This window comes from Geotrypetes seraphini, chromosome 2 (assembly GCF_902459505.1).
Source record: "Geotrypetes seraphini chromosome 2, aGeoSer1.1, whole genome shotgun sequence".
Lineage (NCBI taxonomy): Eukaryota > Metazoa > Chordata > Amphibia > Gymnophiona > Dermophiidae > Geotrypetes > Geotrypetes seraphini.
Window position 1 is genome coordinate 460,522,888 of NC_047085.1, and position 21,914 is coordinate 460,544,801.

At 47.1% G+C, this 21,914-nt stretch overlaps 1 protein-coding gene across 1 annotated transcript in view; it reads right to left on the minus strand.

The window, feature by feature from the left end:
* Nucleotides 1-21,914, minus strand: part of GTPBP4 (GTP binding protein 4) — a 140,212-nt gene that overhangs the window by 4,875 nt on the left and 113,423 nt on the right. Inside the window, exons 15-16 of the mRNA XM_033931552.1 lie at nucleotides 21,794-21,859; nucleotides 1,778-1,921 (exon numbers count right to left, since the gene is read on the minus strand). Of these exons, the coding sequence (XP_033787443.1) occupies nucleotides 1,778-1,921; nucleotides 21,794-21,859 (210 nt within the window). The remainder of the gene's footprint in view (nucleotides 1-1,777; nucleotides 1,922-21,793; nucleotides 21,860-21,914) is intronic.

Here is a 21,914-nt window from a genome sequence, read left to right on the forward strand (position 1 = left end):
TATCTCAGCAATATATTTTTTGCCACGTATTCACTTCCGGGTTTGTCACCCTGGAGTGCTATATTAATCCCAGTACAGTCGCGGTGCAGCCATCTTTTGATCTTGAGATGCAGTTTGCGTCCAGCTTAAAGGTATGTCTCTGTGGCTTCTTCTTTAGTTCCTTTTTGAAGCCATGCAATGGTCCAGTTTATTGATTTAAGTTGTGTTTCATTCTGGTTCCAGTTTGATCGGATCGCTTTACACCCTGAGGCAGCAGATATGTGAAACGCTGGCCATCGTTGGTGTACCGATCAACTAATTAGATAAGTGGATATTTCCTCTATCTTCTGCACAACAGCCCTGCTTCAAGTTTACTACTATTGGGAGTGAATCTGGAGGTTTTTTGCCAGTGAGGTGTTCGCCCAACCACCTTGGAGCACCATTGTGGTGGTGGAAGGGTTCCAATCTGAGGCTTTTTCCTCCATTCAGTTGAAACTTCCTTTACTGAAACTGTAGCAGCACTGATTTTTTGTGACATTCATTCTATCATTTCACTAAAGTACATAAACACAATGAGATCTTCCATTTTTTTCGTGACTGCTCCTTCTCTTTGGAATAGTATCCCAGCTTATTTACGTGAAGAATCAATTCAAGACAAAGCTAAAGACATTTCTTGTCATTGATGCCTTTGAGATTTAACTACCCTTTTAAGGGCGACCTAGAATGATTTTATTTCTACTTCCCCCTAAATTGTTATCTTTTACCTTTAAAATTGTAGTTCTTGCCCATTATCCTCGTTTCCACTCGTTATGGCTTTATGTCTCCAAAAGTCTTTGTCGTCCCCTGTCTTAAATTTTTATTTTAGCTCTTGTATGCTTTTATGATTTTGTACACCACCTAGAAGGCTGATAGGCGGTATAAGAAATTTTAATTAAACTTGAAACTCATTTGGCAGATGTTAGCACTGTTGGGAAAGTGTTAGGGATGAAGTTTGAGCTGGGATGTTTGCTGAAGAAACAACAGTGAGCATTATTTTGATGTGGTGGTTAATACAGTTTGGAGAGTGTTGGAGAGGTTTAGGGATGTTTCTAGGGGATTTCTTTGGAGGGATAGATATTCTGTGTTACTGCTGATACTTAATGCTCATATATTTTTTCTTTTTACATTTCTATTTGAAGTTTCTTGATATAAACCCCCAAAAAGTTTTGAATAAAAATTAATGGAATCCTTATATATACTCCTTGCGTCATAGAACCTATAGTACGATCCTTAATACCTTGCCTGTTTAATTTGCCTTGAGCGGTGAGGGGTTGGTGGTCTTGGGTGGCCTTTCCCCAGCCTGATCTGTCCTTATTTTGTGTGTGTGTGGGGAGGGATTCCCTTTTTTTTTAACTCTCTTGTAGGGGGGGGGGGGGGGCGGAGGCCCTATGCATTGTTTCTTGGGGTTCATCAGACTCCATGGCCCCGAGTGTCCAGCTTTCGCTTTGGTCTTGTTCAAGCCTCTTTCCTCCTGCCTGCAGCACTTTTCTTCTGTCATTTCTTGTGCTTGGTTCTTCTGACAGTTCGATATTCATTGGTATATTCTGGTTTATCTTGTTATGAAGGGTGGGGTGGTGGGAGGGGGTGGGATTGGGATATTGGGATCGGGGGATACATACTGTATAGTTCCTGAATGACTTATTTTCTGGACCGTGTTCATTATCTGTTTTTCTGGTTTGTTCAATAAAAATTGTCTCAAAGTAAAATTGATGGAAACAAAAATAAAAAAAGGGTGGGGTGGGGAAGAAGAAGGACTAACCTTTGCATCACGAAGCCCAGAAACATCACGTGGTGTACGAGAAGAACTACGACTGCGAGTGACAGAGGTTGGCACTTCAGATTCTTCCCGCTTCCGCTTCCTTGAAATGCTTCGGGATCTTCTTGCCTGCAGTGCATAGTGAGCCTGAAGTACCATAAGATATAAAATAAGATGCTATATTAAGAACTGCACAATTACCAATTTACTCTTCTGCTCTCAATAATGTTCTTTAAATTACAAAACAAAAAAGATTTAAGAATCATTTAATTTTGATTTCCTTTTGGCAGAGTTTTTCAACATGCAAATAAACAATACAGCAGATATCAAGGTCAGAATAAATATGGCCCTGAAATCCACTCTAAATAACCTTTTCAAGCGTGTTTCTTCACTCTAATGACTAGTCCTATCTTTTCTTCTTGGAAGGTGAAAAGAGAGGTGAAGCAGAAAGGGTAAGCTCTGGTGGTAAAATGTTTTCACAAAATTATATTGTATTTTTCTACCATACTTTTGACAAGTCCACATCACTCAACTAGGGACCATGACATCTAAAAAAGTTGTTATACTATGTTTCATCTTAAATTTTAACTCTTATAGTATGGAAAATACATGGTAGATTAACTAAACCAAAGTTACATGTAACACAGTACCTTTGTAATATTATGACGTTACAAAGCAGGAGCAAGGAATAAAACTCATATAGTCACGTTATAACTAACTAAACAATAATAATAAAGCTATCTGAAACCTACTAAACAGGGTACAAACAAATATTCAAAGCCTAACAAAAAATATAAAACCATAGATAAAAAGCACTTCCACATTACATAGTAACTAGGGCTGCAAGTTAGTCACAGTTAACTCTGCAATTAATCCAACAAGCATTAATTGCAATTAAAAAATACTAATTACAATTAAGAAAATTAATCACTTTCAAGCATCTCCTCCAAATATCTCTTCTGCTCTCTTCCACTCCCAACCCCTGTCTTTGGTACAATTTTAAGATGGTCTTCTGCTGCTCCAAGGCAGTAGCACAATGCTGTTGAAGGCTTGCCAGGCCAAAGAATGCTCCCCCTAGTCTCGGGGCTGCCATCTGGAATAGTCAGCCTGCACATCGTCCATTCCTGCCACATGTGCTGTTGACAGCGCTATATGTGGGCTTCTGCCCAGTGAAACAATAACTGAGCTTGCAGTCTCAGACAACTCCTGGTGCCTATCAGGCTGTTGACGTACACCACAGTTCTGGCATTGTCCGAGAAAACCCTGACCCCTTTGCCATCTAGAGTGTTCTCCAATGTTTGAAGTGCTAGACAAATGGCCTGCAGCTCCAGTCTGTTGATAAGACTATTTCCTCCTTGAGGGCAACCATCTGCCCTGAATGGGATCATCCTCACAATGACCCTCCCAGCCTTAAAGACTGCCATCTGTAATCAGGATCACTCAACAAGATATGCGTAAAGGCAAGCCTTTAGATACTAACTTCAACTGGAGCCACCAACTCAAACTCTGATGCACCTCCACCATCCGGGTCAGTGGCATCTGGAGAGAATCAGTCTGCAGAGACCAGAAAGCAATAGCACATCTTGGAGAGGGAATAGATAAGGTTTCACCCAGGAAGAATATAGTCACCACTATCGACACCAGCACCTATAGATAGTGCCAAGCTGTAGAAGCTTGCCTTGCTAGGATCTCCAAGATCTGGCATCTACATGGTTCTGGAAGGAAAACACGGTCTTCTACCATACTGAAATGGATCCCCAATTACCCTAGGAAATGGGTCGGCTTAAGTTAGCTTATCTGAACTGATGAGCCAACCCAGGTCTGGCAGCAGTTAGACAATTGGTGCCACTGCTTTCTTGCTGTCTGCCTTGGAAGAAGCTCTGATCAGCCACTTGTCCCAGCATGGATGCAGGTGTGCCACTTCAACTACCATCACCTTGCTAAAGGTGTGAGGTGCTGTTGCCAGACCAAATGGAAGCACTGAGAACTGAAGATGACTTTCCAGCACATGGAATCTTAGTAACTTCCTGTGAGCTGGAAATATGGGAATATGCTAGAAAGCATCTGTCAAATACAGGAAGACTAGAAATTTCCCTGGTGTCACTGAAGCTATGACCGAACATGTGGTCTCCATCCAGAATTGGGACATTTACAGTGCTGCATTGACAAAGCTCAGATCCAAGATTGGCCTCCAGTTGTCTGAGTATTCTTGGGCACAATAAAGTATATACAATGCCTGTCCAAGCCCAATTCCTCAGTTGGTACAGGTTCTACAGTAGAGAATGATGTGGGGGAAAAATTTACCCGTCCCCACAAATGTCTGATCCCATCCTCATAAGCCTTGACTAGTTATGATTTTATATTGAAATCATTTTATTAAAATACTAGTCTTTAAGCCCGTTACATTAACGGGTGCTAGAATAGATGTGTCTGTCTGTCTGTGTTTCTTTATCTCTCTCTCCTTGGCCGCTGTCTGTATCCTTCTGTCTCCCCCTCCCCCTCGAGCAAAGCTGTCTGCCCCCAGCACCCACCTCCCCCCCAAATGTCTCTCCATGGCCCTCTTCTGTCTTCCCCCCAGAGCAAAGCTGTCTGTCCCCAGCACACCTCCCCCCAAAGCAGCCCCCTTTCCCTATCTCTCCATGGCCCCTTCTGTCTCCCCCAGCACACCCCTCCCCCCAAAGCAGCCCCCTTTCCCTCTCCCGCTGACTCTCTCTCTGGTCCCCTTTCTCTGTCTGTCTTTCTGTCCCTCTCCCTGCCCCTGTGTCTTTCTTTCTTTCTGTCTCCCTCCCTCCCGCTGTCTGTCATTTTTCCCCATTTCCCTGTGCAGCAGCATTTCCATCCCACTTCCCTATGCAGCAGCAACAGCATTTCCCTCCTATCCCCCCCCTTTCCTGTGCAGAAGCAGTAGCAGCATTTTCCCCCATCCCCCCTTTCCCTTCTCTTCCCTGCTCCGTTCGGCCCCTCCCCCTTCTATTACTGCCATTGTCCTGCTCGATCCGGCCTGCTCCTGACCCTCCCACCGCCGACAAATCTCGGGGCTCCAGCCGCATAGGCAGCACTTTAAGCACGCTGCTTCACGGCCTTCTACTGCCGATTTCCTCTGCTGCGTCTGTCTCCGATGATGTCATCAGAGACGCAGCAGAGGAAATCGGCAGAGAAGGGCGCGAAGCAGCGTGTTTATAGTGCTGCCTACGCCGCTGGAGTCAGGAGGCGACGGAGAGGGCAGGGGGTGCTAGCGGCCGGCAGCCGCCGCTCCGCAGGTGGAGAGCAGGGAAGGGCGCGCATGCTGCCTTCCCCGCCTCCCTCACCGCCTGACTGCAGAGCCGAGATTGAGGAGCCACCACCGGCTTGAAAGTTAGGCGGCCAGGCAACTTCCGTCTCGCAGCGATTCAGTCAGGCGCTGGTGCGGCTCATGAGAGGAGCCGACAAGAGAGCAGGATGTTCAGCGCTGGGGTCCAGTCCGGGGATTCGCGCAAGCGCACTCATGCGGCCACGGAACTACTGATCATGGAAGCACGCAAATAGGAGTACGCATGCGCGAGTTAGCCTTTTATTATATAGGATGATAAAAAAGAAACAATATTTGTACAACTGTTATTTTATAAATCACAAATACAGAAAAAGGATCAACAAAACCCATCTCCTCTCACAATCTCCCCTCCATTATCAAGAAAACTGAATGCTACATAGAAAATTCATCCTAACAGAATACCTCGGTCACACACAAACAATACAAATGCCAAATACATAACTGACCAAAAATGATAAACATAAATTATACCAAAATCCCAAGAAGCCCCACCTTCCATATAGTACAACACCAAAGAAAAAAAAAAAAGATTAATTTCCTCCTATACTGCACAAAATATAAAGATCACGCATGCCAGGGATGGTGTTAGGCCAAGGAGTGCAATTAGGGCAACTGCCCTCTGGCTAGAAAAAAGCCCTAAGCCTGCTAGAAGCTGAAGATGGCTCGGGCTAGTAGTAGGCTTTGGGGTTCCCTCCCAAATTTCTGCCCTGGGCCCTACCCATGTCTAACATCAGCACTAGCAGGATAAACATGTTTACTAATCATAAAATAGAAAATAAAATTATTTTTTCTTTTTTTTTTAACTTGAAAATCTTTATTAAAGTTTTATGTTTTACAAGCAAAATGTGGATATCAAAGCTCAATCACCCCATAGTATACAACAAAACAGAAAACAGCAGAATCAGAAATCACATTAAAGCAAGAAGAAAACATCATTTACAAATAGATATCCCCTGCATTGAATCGCAAATCCCTCCACCCCTCCCAAATAAACTGAAATATCCAAAGTGGACAACTCCCTGTTGTTCCTTCAGGCAGTTATCCCCACAACAACAATCCCCCCAATTCCCCCAGCCCCAGTAAACTTAAACCAAAGTATCAATCTTGTCCATAATAACAGTCCAAGTTCGAATAGATGAAAAATAGTGCCCATGCCGTTTGGCAATGGAAAGTTCCATGGTACACATTTGATAAAATTTCAGAGACCATTCTAACATATCAGGCGCCCCAGATCTTTTCCAGTGATTAGCAATTAAACATTTAGCCGCAGCCAGACCCCAACGGCGGAGTTTAGTTTGCCAAGCATGTTCACACACATTATGTAAGCCCAATAAACATTCCGTTGGTACCAACGGGAGCACAAATTGTAACAATTGGGATAAACAACCAACAATACATTTCCAAAAAATTTGTAAAGGAAGGCAATCCCACCATATATGCAAAAATGTGCCCACAGCCCCCCCACACCTCCAACACATTGCAGAAGACCCCGGAAACATTTTATGTAACCTAGCTGGTGTATAATACCACCTGGTAAACACCTTGTAGGCGTTCTCCTGTATAAGAACACAAGAGGAGGCCTTACCTACCTCAAGACAAAGTTGGTTCCATTCCCTCTCCGAAAAAGAACACCCCAAGTCCCGTTCCCAAATGTCTTTATATTTAGGATGAAAGGTAACCGAGCCCCGAAAATATTGATAGAGAACTGAAATGGGTTTGGGCAGACTACGAAGTGTAAGCCACAGGTGTTCTAAGGGAGCCCCAGACCAGCCCTGCGATTGAATAAAATGGCGGGTTTGGGAGTAAGCCGCTGAAAGGCCTCAAAGGATACCAAAATCCCCTTATGGAGGACATCCGAAAATGTCCGGAGCCCTAGAAGCTCCCAGCGCAAAAAAACCGAGCTCTCCCTACCCACCGGGAAGAAAGGTTCATCACACAACGCCCCCAAGAGTGAAGGCACCATCCCTGCTCCCCATCTCTTCCGCGTCTCACACCATATCCTCAAGAGATGATTCAAAATAGGATTGTTCAAAGTTCTAAAAACCACCCGTTCTGATAAAGAAGACCAAATTAAGGATCGTAAAACCCGGTTACCCATTAGTTGCTGTTCCAATTGAACTATACGTTTTTGTTCAGCTATATCCCAATCCAACAATAGTCTCAACTGCGCCGCCCTATAATACCAGAACAAATTGGGAAGCGCCCGTCCCCCAGACTCACGAGGTAACCACATACATTGGCGAGAAATCCGAGGCGGTTTCCCCTTCCAAATAAACCTAAAGAATAAGGCATGAAGTTCTTTTAACACCACCGAAGGGAGCGGTATAGGCAATGTTTGAAAAATAAATAATAAACGAGACAGAATGTTCATTTTAATAACCGCGATCCGTCCCCACCAAGACAACCACAACCCAGACCACCGCTGTAAATCCGCCCTAATCTGCCGAATTATGGGGGTATAATTCAAAGTATATAGCTGAGAAATATCCCGAGAAATAGAAATCCCCAAATACTTAAGCGCCCCAGAAGCCCAACGAAACGGAAATTTCCCCGACAACCCCCGTTCCTCATCAGCAGTCAAGGTGAGTCCCAACAATTCAGACTTATCCGGATTAACCGTAAAACTGGACACCCGACCAAATTCGTCAAAAATATCTAACAAAATAGGAAGGGAGAATTCTGGATCACGCACATATAACAAAACATCATCAGCAAACAGCGCAAGCCGGTGTTCCTGAGCTCCAATCCATACTCCTCTCAAATCTAGATGTTCTCGTATGCGGATGGCCAAGGGCTCGATAGACAACGCAAACAAGAGCGGAGAGAGAGGGCAGCCCTGACGTGTACCCCGTTCAATTGAGAAAAACTCCGTGTAACCCCCATTCACTCTAATAGTCGCCCTCGGAGAGCGGTAAACGCCTGCACCCATGCCAGAAAGAAATCCCCATACCCCGTCCGCTCCATGACTTGCCATAAGAAGTCCCAGCCCACCTGATCAAAAGCTTTCTCCGCATCAACTGCTAATAGAGCTACTTTATCCAAAGTCTGCTGCGCCTCCCAAATAAGATAAACGTTCTTCGAATATTGTCACTAACTTGACGTCGCTGAATAAACCCTGACTGATCCATATGAATCAGGTGAGGCAAGCACCTCCCCAGCCGGAGGGCCAAAACTTTTGATAAAATTTTTGCATCGGTGTTCAATAATGAAATGGGCCGATACGCACCACAACTAGCAGGGTCTCTCCCCGGTTTAAGCAATATAGAAATACCCATGTCTCCCATCGATGGCGGTAGCATATTACCTCCCCTCACCCCATTAATAACCCGTACCAATAAAGGAGCGAGAACGTCCCTATACTGTTTATAAAAACTATTGGTGTACCCATCTAATCCCGGGGACTTTCCCAATTTCAATCTGGCAATAGCCCCTAGTACCTCCCCCAGGGAGACAGGACTATTAAGATATGTTATATCAGAGTTTCCCAGGTGTGGCAACGTCACTTTATCTAAATACGCCGTGATAGATTCCAATTGTATCCCTTCCACTTTCCTATATAATTTAGTGTAAAAGGAAAGAAAAACCTTCCTAATAGCCCCATCAGTACACTGCATATTCCCCTCCATATCCCTAATCCGTGTAATAGCGGATCGGGCCTGTTTCAATTTAATGTACCGAGCGAGTCGCGAGCCAGCTTTATTACTATATTCATATACCGTCTGGCGCAATCTTAGTCTACAAAAGTCAATATCCTCCATCTGCAGTAGAGAAAGCTCATGCCGCACTCTCAAAAGCTGTGCAAACACCTCTGGGTCAGGAGAACACTGGTGTTGCCTCCCCAGGGAAATCAAACTTTCCCTCAGGGATACAACTCTGCGCTCCCGCTTCCGCTTAAGGCGGGCCTCCCATTTAATAAAGACCCCTCGAAGTACAGCTTTAAGGGCATCCCACAAAATAGAGTCCCCAACCATGCCATTATCATTGTCATGCAAATAATTAGTAATGGCCTCCTCTACCTCTCTGGCCACCTCCGTATTCTTCAGCAATGATTCATTAAGCCTCCAAAAGGCCCGATGATTCCCCCCCATCCCAATAGCCCTCACAAGCTATCCAGACAGGAGCATGATCAGAGATATGTATAGCTTCAATTTCAGCGGCCCGTATTCCCCCCCACTGATTACGATGGGTCCAAAGACTATCAATCCTAGCATAGGAACAATGAACAGATGAATAATGTGTATATGACCTCAGAGTAGGGTGGTGCAAACGCCAGCCATCAATCAAACCCAGGGAGGACATCAAGGCAAGAAAAGCTTTGCGAGAGGCTCGCGAAAACGGCCGAAGTCCTCCCTGAGAGTGATCAAGCACCATATCAGGATTGACATTGAAATCCCCACCCAAATATACTGACCCCCCAACAAAGTTGACCAAATCTTCTTTAAGAGAGCCATAAAAGGCCGCCTGACCCCCATTTGGACCATAAACATTAATCACAGTGATGTGACGGCCCTGCAAGGTACCCTGCAGAGCTAGACACCGTCCCCCAGAATCTCTATATACCTTCAGAATTGTAAAACCCAAACCCTTGCGGATAAGAATTGCCAGTCCTCCCACTTTTTTAGCAGACTGTGCACTTTGATGAGTCCATACCTGTTCAAAGTGAGAGGACCTCAAAACCCCCACATGTCTGGGCCTCAAATGGGTTTCTTGAAGCATACAGATGTCCCATTTCAATATATTCAATTCACGATACACTATACTCCGTTTACCCGGATTGTTCAAACCATTCACATTCCATGATCCTATAGTTAGAAGTTTACATGTATTCCCCCCAGGTGCCCCCCACCCCCTCCCCCCCAGAAGCTGACCCCCTCAATGAAGGACCAGCCAGTCCGTAGAAAGTGAAAGTTACCCCAGGTAACTAACCCAAGCTGCTCCCCTGAGATCCAAAACAAAACCAAGAAATATAACAGGTCAAGCAACAAGGAATGTCAGTAAGAAACAGCAACAATTGCAGAGTCCAATACAAACGTAAGACCGGAGTCATCACACTACTCAGTGAAGCTCCCAGCCAGACAGTTCAATCAATCCATCAGTGAAGTAGTATAGAGGAAACATCAGGTTCCCGGTTTAGTTGCACGCTTTCCAGAGCGCAAGACCATGGACCAAGCTCCTTGGAGTCCCGATGTACTAGCCGATTCCGCCTCAGGCGCTGGCTCAGGAGCATTCACACACCCCAGCTCTTTCATAGCAGACCAGGCTTCCATTACAGTAGACACTCTCCGAGACCTTCCATTTACTGTAATCCAGACCCCAAAGGGGAAAAGCCAGCGATACTTAAAAGCTCTACGCTTCTGTAGTGTAGACCAGGCCAAATCTTGGTATACTCCCACCTCCAGCTCCTTCCAACGGAAACGGGGATGGCGCCTAGCCATCTGCAAGACCCGTTCTTTGAGCGTGAAGTCAGCAAAGCAGGCAATGATATCTTTGAAGCCAGGACCTCTCACCGGACCCAAGCTCCGATGTGCCATCTGAAGATGAATCTCGTTGGGTACCTCAGCGCCATCCATTCCAAGCAGGCTGCGACAAAACTCTCTCACCACATGTTTGCAATCGCGGTACGCCTCCCCCTCCGGTATTCCTTTGAATCTCAAGTTACAGCGGCGCAATCTATTCTCAAGATCCTCCACTTGTGCCTGTAAATCCTGTAACTCTGAGGAGAGGCGAGCTGATGATTCTTTGACCCCTGACACCGATGCAGACAGCGTTTCCACGTGGTCCTCTGAAGCCGATACTCGGGCCCCCAGCTCCCCCACATCCACGCGAAGTTCTGCCAATGCGGCTTTTACATCAACCCGGACTCCAACCATTTCATCTTTCAGCTCCTTAAACCAAGCATGAAAAGATTTGTGCGCTGTCCCACCAGGCTCCGCCGGAAGCTCCTCGTCTCCAGCCTCTGCCGACTCCGCCGGCATCGCGGGCCCCGCCGCCATCTTGGGCATGTCTCCCACTCCTCCCTGTGCTTCACCCGCCGCTTTTTCACCCGCCTCGTTGAAATATTTAAACTTATCAAGTTTCTTCCGCGTTGCCATTTCCACGACAACCGATTAGCAATCTCAGCGCCGAACACGAAACCGCGTTGGAAGCCGAAAAACTCTTTTTCTCTTCTGCCCCTACGGAGCTCTTAATTCAGGCAGCCATTCGCTAGGATGACGTCACTTCCTCCCTAAAATTATTTTTTTTACCTTTTGTTGTCTGGTCATTTTATTTTTCAGACAATGTTGGTCCCAGGCTCTGGTTTCTGTTTTCCTCTGTTATCTTTTAATTCACTCACCAGGGTCTCCTTCTCTGTGCTCACCATCCATCTTTGTGTAATTATTTCCCTTATCCCAGGACAAGCAGGCAGCATATTCTTGACTGATGGGTGACGGCACCGACGGAGCCCCGGTACGGACAATTTTAGAGTGATTGCACTCTAAGAACTTGGAAAGTTCTAGTAGGCTGCACCGCGCACGCGCGAGTGCCTTCCCGCCCGACAGAGGTGCACGGTCCCCAGTTTCTTAGTTTCCGCGGAGCTAAGAAGACGCACTTTCAACGGCTGTTGAAAACTTTTTTCTCATTCGCCTTCCCGCTCGCGTAAACCTTTTCGGACTTTGTATTCCCCTTTTTTCTTTTCTTATTTTATTTTTTTTTAAAAAAAGTATTTTCTTTTTTTTTTTCTTCTCTTTTTCGGGTTCGCCCCGGCGGGGCCTGCTGCCACCATCGAGGCCTCGGCCTTCGATTTGGCAGAAGCCGTTTTCACGTTCATGCCCCCCCAACCCGGTTTTAAGAAGTGCCAGCGGTGCGCAAGGCCCATTTCCCTCACTGACCCGCACAACTGGTGCTTACAGTGCCTGGGTCCTGACCATCGGGCGTCCACCTGCACCCGCTGTGCCACTCTAAAAAAGAGAACGTTAAAAAACCGCCAGATCCAACAGCAACTTTTATTTGGTACCGAGATGTCGGATTCGGCGGCACCGGTCCCGACTTCGGCCCCGACGCAGTAGGCACCTACCTCATCGACGCCGCGCAACACCGTGCCGGCGTCGCATCCCTCAGGTAAGCTGGCTAAGAAGCCTTCCCCGCTGGAGCGTCTTCCGGTCTCAGTGGCAGCGAGCCCAATCCTGCCGACCTCGAGGCGCCCACGGAAGCGCTCCGCTCCGATTGAGGTGAGCCCCTCGACCTCGGGTTCCTCTTCGGAGTGTAAAGCGGCACCAAAGGTACCGCAGAAGAAAAAAGCGGTACCGGTGCCTTCGCTGGACGAGCGAATTGCCGCCGTCCTGCAAGTGCAGCTCAAGGAGCAATTACAACAGCTCCTTCCTGCTCTTTTGACTCCGAGTCTTCCAGACTCGGTCCGGTCTGAGCCACCGGTACCGGCAGTGGAGCAACCTCTTTTATCGGTATCCACTTTGTCGGTACCGGTACATACGGCTTCATCAGCATCCATGCCGATCTTAGCGCCGGAACCGAGGTCCTTACACCAGGCCGTACAGACTTCGGCACCGGCACACCCCATAACATCTCCTGGTACCGTATCACAGAGATCTGGTAAGTCGACTCACTAGACTCGACATCTGGAACCCTCCACACCGGAGTCACGGGACCGGAGCGTTCAAGTAAGGGACCCTGATCTGTGGGGTGATTCAGAGGAGCCTTTCCTCTCTGAGGGAGAGTGTTTGTCAGGGGACGAGGATCCTTCTGGTTTGGATCCATCCTCCAAACCTGATGCAACTTCTTTCACTTCGTTTCTCAAAGAGATGTGTGAATCTCTCTCTATTCCCTTGGAGGCTGAGTCTAAAAAATCCAAGGCATTTCTCGATGCACTGGACTTTGACCAGCCTCCAAGGGAATTCCTAAAGTTACCTCTCCATGATATTTTGCGAGAAACTTTCTACAAAAATCTGGAGACGCCCTTGACCGTTCCAGGAGCTCCTCGAAAACTGGACTCCCTGTATAAGGTCATACCTATTCCAGGTTTTGACAAACCGCAACTCCCTCATGAATCTTTATTAGTGGAGTCCACTTTAAAGAAATCTACGGGGCTAGTGTGTACGCATCTGTCCCTCCTGGCAGAGAAGGTAAAGCCAGGGATAAGTTTGGCAAGAGGTTATATCAGAATGCGATGCTTGCTAATAGATCAGGGAACTATGCTTTCCATTTTTCTTTTTACCTTAAGCATCTCATTCAAAATTTGTCATCTTTTGAGAAATACCTCCCTGACCGTAAAAGATCAGTCTTTCGCCAAACTTCTTCATCGCTATTACAACTCCGTAAGTTCATGGTCAGATCGATCTATGACACTTTTGAGCTGACCTCTCGAGCCACGGCTATGTCGGTGGCCATGCGTCGACTAGCCTGGCTCAGGGTTTCAGAACTTGATGTCAATCATCAGGATCGACTGGCTAATGCACCTTGCCTGGGGGATGAGCTGTTTGGAGAATCCATGGACTCCACTACCCAAAAGCTTTCAGCTCATGAGACTAGGTGGGATACTCTCCTCAAAACTAAAAAGAAGACCACACCTACCAGGCCTTTTCGTCAGCAATCGGCATACCAACGTCGATTTGTGGCTCGTCCTTTGCCACAGGCACCTCAACAACCCAGACGTCAGAGGCAACAGCAGAGGCAAAACAATAGACCGACTCAGCAGCAGCTACAAGTGAAGCCTCCTCCTTCACAAAAATCCTCACAACCCTTTTGACGTGGTTCTCCAGGACATAGCCAGTATTCCTCCATCTGTCCATCTTCCGCTGCCTATAGGGGGACGCCTTACTCATTTTATAAGCCGTTGGGAAACCATCACCTCGGATCAGTGGGTCCTCAACATCATCCGCCACGGCTACTCTCTCAACTTTCAGACTCTTCCTGCCCAAAGTCTACCAAAAGAGTCTGCTTTGAACACTCCTCAGTCTTCCCTCCTTCTTCAAGAGGTTCAATCCCTCCTCCTTCTGAACGCCATAGAGGAAGTTCCTCTAGATCAAAAGGGGCAGGGATTCTACTCCCGTTATTTTCTAGTTCCCAAAAAAACAGGAGATCTCAGACCCATTTTAGATCTTCGCGATCTCAACAAATGCTTGGTCAAAGAAAAATTCAGAATGCTTTCTCTGGCCACTCTTTACCCTCTTCTCAATCAAGGCGACTGGCTATGTTCCCTCGATCTCAAAGAAGCATACACTCATATACCGGTCCATCCGGACTCCAGACAGTACCTACGCTTCATGATCAATCGTTGTCATTACCAGTACAAGGTTCTACCCTTCGGTCTTGCCTCCTCTCCAAGAGTGTTTACCAAATGTCTGATTGTGGTAGCTGCCTTTCTACGTTCCCACCACCTTCAGGTGTTTCCTTACCTGGACGATTGGTTGATAAAGACCAATTCATCTCAGACAGTATTCCTGGCCACCAACCAAACCATCCTGTTTCTACAACTTTTGGGGTTCGAGATCAATCTACCCAAGTCTCATCTCATCCCCTCTCAGAGACTTCAATTCATTGGAGCAGTCTTGGACACAGTCCTCATGAGAGCGTTCCTGCCATCCAACCGACTTCAAACGCTTCAATCTCTATGTCAGCAGGTGCTTCCACAACGTTCCATCTCGGCCAAGCAAATGATGATACTCTTGGGTCACATGGCCTCCACAGTTCATGTCACACCCTTCGCACGTCTTCAGCTGCGCACTCCTCAATGGACCCTAGCTACCCAGTGGTCCCAAGCGATGGATCCTTGCTCACGTCACATATCTGTGACATCATCTCTTCGTCAGTCTCTACAATGGTGGTTGATATCCTCAAATCTCTCCAGGGGTCTTCTCTTCCATCTACCTCCTCATCAACTTATTATCACCATAGACGCCTCCCCTTACGCTTGGGGAGCTCACTTGAACGAGTTCCAAACTCAAGGACTTTGGACAGCTCAGGAAATGAAGCATCACATCAATTTCCTGGAACTCAGAGCAATGTTTTATGCCCTCAAGGCTTTCCAACATCTTCTCTTTCCTCAAGTCCTCCTGCTGTGCACAGACAATCAAGTTGCAATGTACTACATCAACAAGCAGGGGGGGGACAGGCTCTCGCCTCTTGTGTCAGGAAGCCCAGAAGATCTGGACTTCGGCCATAGATCACCATCTATTCCTGAAAGCTATCTACATTCAGGGAGCGCAGAATTCCTTAGCGGACAAGCTCAGCAGAATTCTTCAGCCTCACGAGTGGGCACTCGATCCTTTCACTATGCAGTCCATCTTCGCTCAATGGGGCACTCCTCAGATAGACCTCTTTGCAGCTCCTCACAATCACCAGCTGCCCCTATTCTGCTCCAGACTTTACTCTCCTCACCGTCTGGCAGCGGATGCATTTCTCCTCGATTGGTCCAATCTGTTCCTGTACGCTTTCCCTCCTCTGCCTCTCATGTTAAGAACCTTGTTCAAGCTCAAGAGGGAACGAGCCACCATGATTCTGATTGCTCCGAGGTGGCCCAGGCAACATTGGTTCTCCCTTCTACTTCAACTCAGTTCCAGAGAACCTTTTCTTCTTCCACTGTTTCCTTCTCTGCTTACACAGCATCAGGAGACCCTTCTACATCCCAACCTCCAGTCTCTGCACCTGACAGCTTGGTATCTCTCGGGCTGACTTCGAATGATACTTGTTTGTCTCAACCCGTTCGTTCCATTCTAGATGCCTCCAGGAAACCAGCCACTCTGCAATGTTACCATCAAAAGTGGACACGATTTTCTTCCTGGTGTCTTCTTCATCATCTTGATCCCACTTCCCTGGCAGTGGAGACTAGAGAGCTGCACGGAATGGGGACGACGGGAATCCCGCGGGACCCGCGGGTTCCCCCTTTGGGTCACGGGGATCCCGTGGGGACGCCCCTAGGGTCGCGGGGATCCCGTGGGGATGCCCCCTAGGGTCGCGGGGATCCCGTGGGGACGCCTCCGAGGGTCGCGGGGTTCCTGCGGGGCTGGATGTACTCAATCGCGCGGCTCTTCTCTCTACCTTCTCTGCTTGCAGCACAGAGCCGAACGGAAGTCTTCCCGACGTCAGCGCTGACGTCGGAGGGGAGGGAGGGCTTAAAGCTTAAAGCCCTCCCTCCCTCCGACGTCAGCGCTGACGTCGGGAAGACTTCCGTTCGGCTCTGTGCTGCAGGCAGTGCAGGTAAGGAGGAGAGTAGCCTCGCGGTTCGAGTGGCTACCAAGGGACGGGGCGGTCCGCCCCGGTTGCAGCACAGCCGGCCAGGTCCCCTTACTTTTGTGGCACTTCCCCGACCGACCGACAACAGCCCCGGTCCGACAATCCTCCTTGCCCTGTAGCCGCGAATCTAAATTATCTTCTTACAGCAGCTGTAATAAGGTAATTTAGATTCGCAGTTAAGGGCAGGGAGGTTTGTCGGACCGGGGCTGTTGTCAGTCGGTCGGGGAATTGCCACAAAAGTAAGGGGACCTGGCCGGCTGTGCTGCACCCGGGGCGGTAGAGAAGGAGGGGGGGAGAAGGACGCTGAAAGCACATGGGGGAATACAAAGGGGTGGAGAAGGACGCTGAAAGGCCATGGGAAGGGCGGGGGGGGGGGAAGGACTCTGAAAGCACTTGTGGAAGACAGAGGGGGGAGAAGGATGCTGAAAGCACATGGGGAAGACAAAGGGGTGGAGAAGGACGCTGAAAGGACATGGGGAAGATAAAGGGGTGGAGAAGGACGCTGAAAGGCCATGGGAAGGGCGGGGGGGGGGGAAGGACTCTGAAAGCACTTGTGGAAGACAGAGGGGGGAGAAGGATGCTGAAAGCACATGGGGAAGACAAAGGGGTGGAGAAGGACGCTGAAAGAACATGGGGAAGACGGGGGGGGGGTGGAGAAGGACGCTGAAAGGCCATGGGAAAGACAGAGAGGGAGAAGGACGCTGAAAGGACATGGGGAAGCAGAGGGGGGAGAAGGACACTGAAAGCACATGTGGAAGACAGAGGGGGGAGAAGGACGCTGACAGGACATGGGGAAGATGGGGGGAGAAGGACGCTGAAAGGAAATGGGGAAGAGAGAGTAGGGAGAAGACGCTGGCAGGGAAGAAGACAGATGCCAGACTATGGGGGGAGCGGAGAGAAGAAGATGGGTGCCAGACCAATTTGGAAGGGGGAAGAAAGGGAGAGGCACAGTAACAGAGCAAATGGAAGATGCAGAAGGAAGAGAGACAGTGGATGGAAGGAATTGAATGAGAACATGAGGAAAGCAGAAACCAGGCAACAAAGGTAGGAAAAGAATTATATTTCTTTTTTTTTATTTTGCTTCAGGATAAAGTAGTATATTAGTTGTGTTGATAAAAATTTATAAACATTAGAGGCTCTGGTAGAAACCCATTTGCAAAGTATGTATTCTTCCCAATTAATATTTTCAAATTAATAAAGTCTTTTTGCTTATTTGTAAATGGTTTCTACCAGAGCCTTTAATTCAGTAGCATAATTAAATGAAATAACTATTTCTGAAGTTTATATGGACGGGCGGGGACGGAGGGGATTCCTCGCGGGGACGGGTGGGGACGGAGGGGATTCCTCGCGGGGACGGGTGGGGACGGAGGGATTCCTCACGGGGACAGGTGGGATTCCGCACGGGGACGGGTGGGATTCCTCACGGGGACGGGTGGGGACGGGTGGGACTTTGGCGGGGACGGGTGGGATTTCTGTCCACGCGCAACTCTCTAGTGGAGACATTGTTGGATTATTTGCTTTCTTTGTCTGACTCGGGCCTTAAGTCTACTTCCATCAGAGTCCACTTCAGTGCTATTGCTGCTTTTCATGAGCCGGTTCATGGCAAACTTCTCTCAGCTCATCCCTTGGTGTCCAGGTTCATGCGGGGTCTTTTCAATGTGAAACCACCTCTTAAAGCCCCTCCTGTAATCTGGGATCTCAATGTGGTTCTTTCCGCCTTAATGAAGCCTCCATTTGAACCTTTGGCTACCTCTCCTTTCAAGTTTCTCACTTGGAAAGTACTTTTCCTTATTGCTCTTACCTCTGCCAGGAGGGTCAGTGAGCTACATGCACTAGTTGCAGATCCACCTTTTACGGTCTTTCATCATGACAAGGTGGTTCTGCGTACACATCCAAAGTTTCTCCCTAAGGTTGTCTCTGAATTCCATCTCAACCAATCCATTGTTCTGCCTGTCTTCTTTCCGAAACCTCACTCTCATTCTGGTGAACAGGCTCTGCATACTTTGGACTGTAAGCGGGCTCTAGCTTACTATTTAGAGCGTACTAAGCCCCACAGATCAGTTCCCCAACTTTTTCTGTCCTTTGATCCGAATAAGTTGGGACGTCCTGTTTCTAAACGTACGTTGTCTAATTGGCTTGCAGCGTGCATTTCATTCTGTTATGCTCAGACCGGACTGACACTGTAAGGTTCTGTCACGGCCCATAGAGTTCGAGCTATGGCAGCATCTGTAGCTTTCCTCCGTTCCACTCCTATTGAGGAAATATGCAAGGCTACTACTTGGTCCTCAGTTCATACTTTTACATCTCATTATTGTCTGGATGCATTCTCCAGACGGGATGGATACTTCGGCCAATCTGTTTTGCAAAATTTGTTTTCCTAATGGCCAACCTTCCCTCCATCCCTCTTTTTGTTAGCTTGGAGGTCACCCATCAGTCAAGAATATGCTGCCTGCTTGTCCTGGGATAAAGCACTTACCGTAACAGGTGTTATCCAGGGACAGCAGGCAGATATTCTTGCGTCCCACCCACCTCCCCGGGTTGGCTTCTTAGCTGGCTTATCTTAACTGGGGACCGCGCGCCTCTGTTGGGCGGGAAGGCACTCGCGCGTGCGCGGTGCGGCCTACTAGAACTTTCCAAGTTCTTAGAGTGCAATCACTCTAAAATTGTCCGTACCGTGGCTCCGTCGGTGCCGTCACCCATCAGTCAAGAATATCTGCCTGCTGTCCCTGGATAACACCTGTTACGGTAAGTAACTGTGCTTTCTCTGTGTCCCCTATACTTACCCGTCCAGCATCTACCCTGTGTCCCTCTCCATGTATTTATCATCACTACTCTACGTCCTGCATTACTCATCTCCTTTCTGTGTCCCTATTCACTGCCACACCTAGCACTTTCCCTCTGTTCCTATACTCCCCTCCCATGTCTGGCATTGTCCCTCTCTATCCATGTACTATTCCCATGTAGCATCTCCCTTTCTGTCCCTATTCTCTCCATGTCCATTATTTTCCCCTGTTTCTGATACCTCCCTGTGTCTCTCCCTCTCTGCTGTAGGTTCAGTATTTCATTCCCTCTTCCTTCACCTGCTTAGAATGTCATCTCTTTTTCCCTTCTCTTCAGCTCCTCCCCCAACAGGTCCAGCACCTCTCTGCCTTCCCTCCAACAGCCCCCCTTCCACAGGTGCAGCAGCTCTCCCTCTTCCCTGGAGGAAAAGTCCATAGTCTGCTATTGAGACAGACATGGACGCTGCCGCTTGCCCTGGAATAGGTCGGATGGAATGTTTCCACTAGGTACTTGTGACCTGGATTGGCCACTGTGGAAACAGGATCCTGGCCTAGATGGACCACTGGTCTGACCTAGTATGCTATACTTATGACCCACAAACAGAACTGGAGTGACCACCAGTAGAATCTATGGTTGAGGTAGTGATCTGAGGGTGGGGGGTAGATCAGTCCTTTATGGAAGGGAAGGGGGATAGGATTTGATATATCACCTTTCTGTGGCTACAATCAATACGATTTACAGATTAGATACAGGTAGGGCAATGGAAAGTTAAGTGACTTGCCTAGAGTCACAAGGAACTGCTATGGGAAATAAATAAAAATTCTTTTGTGCGATTAATTGTGATTGAAAGCTTAATTGAAATGTAGGTCTAATAGTAACCCATCAAAAAGGGGGGAAGGCGAACCCCTCCCCGTGAGCCCATAGGAGCCACTCAGCAGAAAAACCAAATACAGTCACTACTTAATGCAAACTGAAGAATCAATGAATTATAAACAAAATTCCCAGGTCCAAAATCTGCAGACCTAGGCTGCTGAAATCACCCTAAGAGATATAAACTCCCCCAGGGCGCCCAGCTAAGAAAACCATACATGTGGTATTGCTCAATGCAGTCATTGACTATGATTATATATAAAATATAAAACTGAACTTTCTGGCATTGAATTGATTACCGGACCTGAGGCAACATGGATTCACTAGAGCCAGGTCTTTTCAGACAAATCTGATCAATTTCTTTGGGTAACCATTAAATTGGATAGAGGGAGAGTGCTAGATGTAGTGTATTTAGATTTTAGCAAAGCCTCTGATACTGTTCCACACAGGCATCTAATAAATAAACTGAGTGCCCTCAGTATGGGCTCCAAAGTGATGGACTGGATCAAGAACTGGTTGAATGGAAGGCGACAGAGGATAGTGGTCAATGGAGATTGCTATGAGGAAAGGGATGTTACCAGTGGTGTGTCGCAAGGGTCAGTTCATGGGCCTATCTTTAGCATTTTTGTAAACTATGTTGCTGAAGGGTCATCTGTATGATTTGCCTCTTTGCAGAGGATGCTAAAATCTGAAATAATACCATTAATGGTATGAACAATATGAAGACAGACCTAGCAAAGCTTGAAGAATGTTCAGGAATTTGGCAGTTAAGATTTAATGCTAAGAAACACAAAGTCATGCATTTGGTTTGCAAAAACCTGAGGGAACGGTACAGTTTAGAGGGTGAAGAACTTTTGTACACGAAAGAGGAGTGGTACTTGGGTGTGAAGATCTTAAGGTAGCCAAATAGTTTGATAAGGTGACAGCGAAAGCTAGAAGGATATTTGGAGGGATAGGAATGGCAAGTAGGAAAAAGGAAAGTAATGATGCTCCTGTATAAGGCTCTGCCGAGACCTCATTTAAAATATTGTGTACAGTTCTAGAGAATGCACTTTTAAAAAGATATAAACAGGATGGATGAGTCTGTCCAGAGGAAGGCTACTAAAATGTTTGATTGTCTTTGTCATAAGGTGAACGGGGACAAAGATCTCAATGTGTATACTTTGAAGGAAAGGTGGGAGAGGGGAGATATGACAGAGATATTTAAATCAAAAAATGAAAATAATATTAATAATGAAAATAATATTAATAAAGCGGTGGGGTTGCCCTACAGAACCCACATTTAATAATAAGCAGAGAAAAAGCCTCAACTATATTCAAAATAAGACAGCGATACAACTGGATTTCTAGCCATTTAATTATACATCACAGGCAAAAAACTCCACATTTGAAAATGCAACTTTCAATACGGGCTATAAACCCACCACTGTGCACAGGGAAAACCAACAAGAAAAAAGCATTTTAACTTATCTTGACACGCCGGTGTTGTTCTCCAGAAACGCTGTGTTCCTCTCGCTGTCAGACCTCCTCTCACCCAACAGCAAATACTCCACTCCCAACACTGGAGATTGAAAAGTCCATTACGACAAGGCCCTTGTTTCGCCAGCAATTGGCTGCGTCAGGGAAAGTTTTTAAGAGTCCTTGTTAAACCACAGCTCCATACACTCTAAAAACTTTCCCTGACACAGCCAATTGCTGGCAAAAGCACAATTTACAAACAACAATGGTCAATGGAAAACTGACCCTTTGATCCTACTCTTTTTGAAATTTGAGCTGTGGACTCCAATGTACTATTAAAAAAGTTATCAAAAAGCAGGAAAAAAAATACTTACATTATCTTTATCACTTATATCAAGACCAAGACTGTTCATCTCTTTCTCCAATGTCTTCTGCTGAACCTGTGGCAAATAAAAATAAGCTCTTGATCACCAAAGATAGTGCCTAAGTGGACAT